Here is a 2,317-nt window from a genome sequence, read left to right as displayed (position 1 = left end):
TTTAAATGACGAAACAAGATTAAAATAATAATAAATATTCATGAATAGTTTATAAGAGTACTTTTAAAGAATATCTCATATATTTCATGTCTATCATGTTTGTTTCAGCATACATAAGTAGTGATACATTTGATTGTACTAAGAGACCTGACAGTCCCGAAATTGGACACATTGATTCTCCTGATATTTCAGATGTAGTTACTAGTGAAGTACAAAATTCTGAAAGTTTAATTGATGATTTGACTAGTACAACGATTGGAGAAAAATATGATTCTGTAAGAGCATGTTTAGAAAATGAACTAGAAGACAGTGATATAAAATGGAACAACAAACAATGGAACAATGGAACAAAAAATTCCGCTCTTGTAGATAAGGAGGTAAATGTAATATAATTAATACTTGTTTATTGTAATGTGCTTGAATATAAATATTTACAGTACAACTTAAATTTTGTTTCACTCTCCGTTAGAGTAAAACTAAGCAAAAAATGGAATCATATGGACAAAACGCAAATGAAGCTAATAAATTTAAAGATTTCCAAGATAGCAAAACATCTGATTTGTTAAGTCCAGTATGTTGTTTTACTGTTTCTTCAAATACTACCCCGATAAACGAAAAACCTAACAATTTTCCACGTACAATAAGTGTTATAATTAATCCTCCCAGTCCATCAATGTCAACTGAAAGTCAACATGATTCAGATGCAGAATGTAAAATGAGTCCTTACATAAGAATACACAATAATGAAAGCATGGAAAGAAGTAAGTGTTTTGTATATACATTAAAATTTTAATAATTATGTATACAAAGCATTCGGTAATTGGTGAGAGAAATTTTAAGAGGTGATTCTATAAGCCTAAATAAAAAGAAAATCAAGAATAACGAAATTGCGTTTGAGACTTTGCTTTTCAGTTATAAGAAGTTAAATTAGCTAAAATATTCTTGAGGCTTGGCGAACCTCTACATACCGGCCGGTGTAGGACAGATCAGGAGACGAGGGTAAAAGAATGTTACGTTTGTTTTTGACGGTGATGGTACTTTCGTCTCTTGACCTGCCTTACACCGGACGGGGTGCAGAGAAGTGTCAGGTCTCAGGAATATTTTAGTCGATTTTTTAACTGCTTATAATGAAAAACAAAACCTCAATTGCAATTTCGTTGTTCATGATTTTCACTCATTTAAATCACTCCTTAAAATTTTTACAACCAATTGCTGAATACCCTGTATGTTGATTTACAGGGTATCCCAGTATTGTTTATTAAAACCCAGGGCATCCTGTATAATTATGTATTTTATTTCTTATTTTTCCTTATTTCTTATTTAAAAAAAAGGGTTATAACATTATGTAACCCTTTTCATAAAATTACTTATGCAAAATTTTTTTAACTTTATTATTCAAAATTATTAATTGATTTTACAAATGCTTAGTAAGCGTAGAGTTACCAGAATCGGGATTTTCTCCTCAAGCAACTCGCAGAATTAGCAGTGGAAGTTTATTAAAGCCATCAGAAGTTGTTTCTTTAGCTGCAACAGCAGACAGATTCGGGGGTTCCAATGCAAGTTTACGTCATGAAAGAGTAAAATCCGTTGATAAAACAGAAGATGTTAAAAAGCTTCCAATTATCAATCCTTTAGTTCAGTTGCCTATGTGGCCAAGTAAGTACATCTTTTACTAATTATATAAAAAGTTATCTTTGTATATAAATAATGTAAAATAGTTTTATAAGGTAATAATACCTATTATAAAGAAATGTAATATTTTAACACAGATTACTGATAAAAATGTTTATTTTTATTATATACAGGGTGTTCCAGTTTTTTTTTTTATCAAACATTGTCTCAAACTGTAAACACAGCTCGCACAAACAGACTAGGTGTACATATCGCTAATCTATTTATATTTTTTATCATAATAACCGCACATCCAATATGTACAGCCAGTGCATAGTCTGATTGACGCGGCAAAACTGCAAGCCGATATAGCCATATACGCTAGCAACTCGCGTTCATCTAACTCCGGATTTTATTTATGACTTTCTTTGCATGGAATGATATCATGTAATACATCATTGTATTCATCTCAACAAACGCTACCTTACTATGAATACAAAGATACAGGGTTCTATTTAAAAAAATTAACTTGACCTTGTTATCTCTCCCATCTCTACACCTACTGCAAAATTATTTATGTAACGCAATGTCCCCCTTCATACCAAACAATTTTTGTAAGAACATTTTTTTGATAACTTTAACTCCTCATGAGGTATTCCATCGTATCCAGTTAAACGGAACACCCTGTATATTGGAGAAAAATAAT

General features: G+C 31.0%; 1 protein-coding gene across 1 annotated transcript in view; it reads left to right on the top strand.

The window, feature by feature from the left end:
- LOC108573601 (diacylglycerol kinase eta-like) overlaps positions 1–2,317 on the top strand; it is a 36,095-nt gene that overhangs the window by 12,680 nt on the left and 21,098 nt on the right. The window contains exons 11-13 of the mRNA XM_017936064.1: positions 109–377; positions 470–761; positions 1,429–1,656. Of these exons, the coding sequence (XP_017791553.1) occupies positions 109–377; positions 470–761; positions 1,429–1,656 (789 nt within the window). The remainder of the gene's footprint in view (positions 1–108; positions 378–469; positions 762–1,428; positions 1,657–2,317) is intronic.

The sequence above is a fragment of the Habropoda laboriosa genome, unplaced genomic scaffold, assembly GCF_001263275.1.
Source record: "Habropoda laboriosa isolate 0110345459 unplaced genomic scaffold, ASM126327v1 scaffold128, whole genome shotgun sequence".
In the NCBI taxonomy this organism is placed as follows: Eukaryota; Metazoa; Arthropoda; class Insecta; order Hymenoptera; family Apidae; genus Habropoda; species Habropoda laboriosa.
Note: the sequence above shows the minus strand (reverse complement) of the source record. Positions and strands in the feature narration are given on the sequence as shown.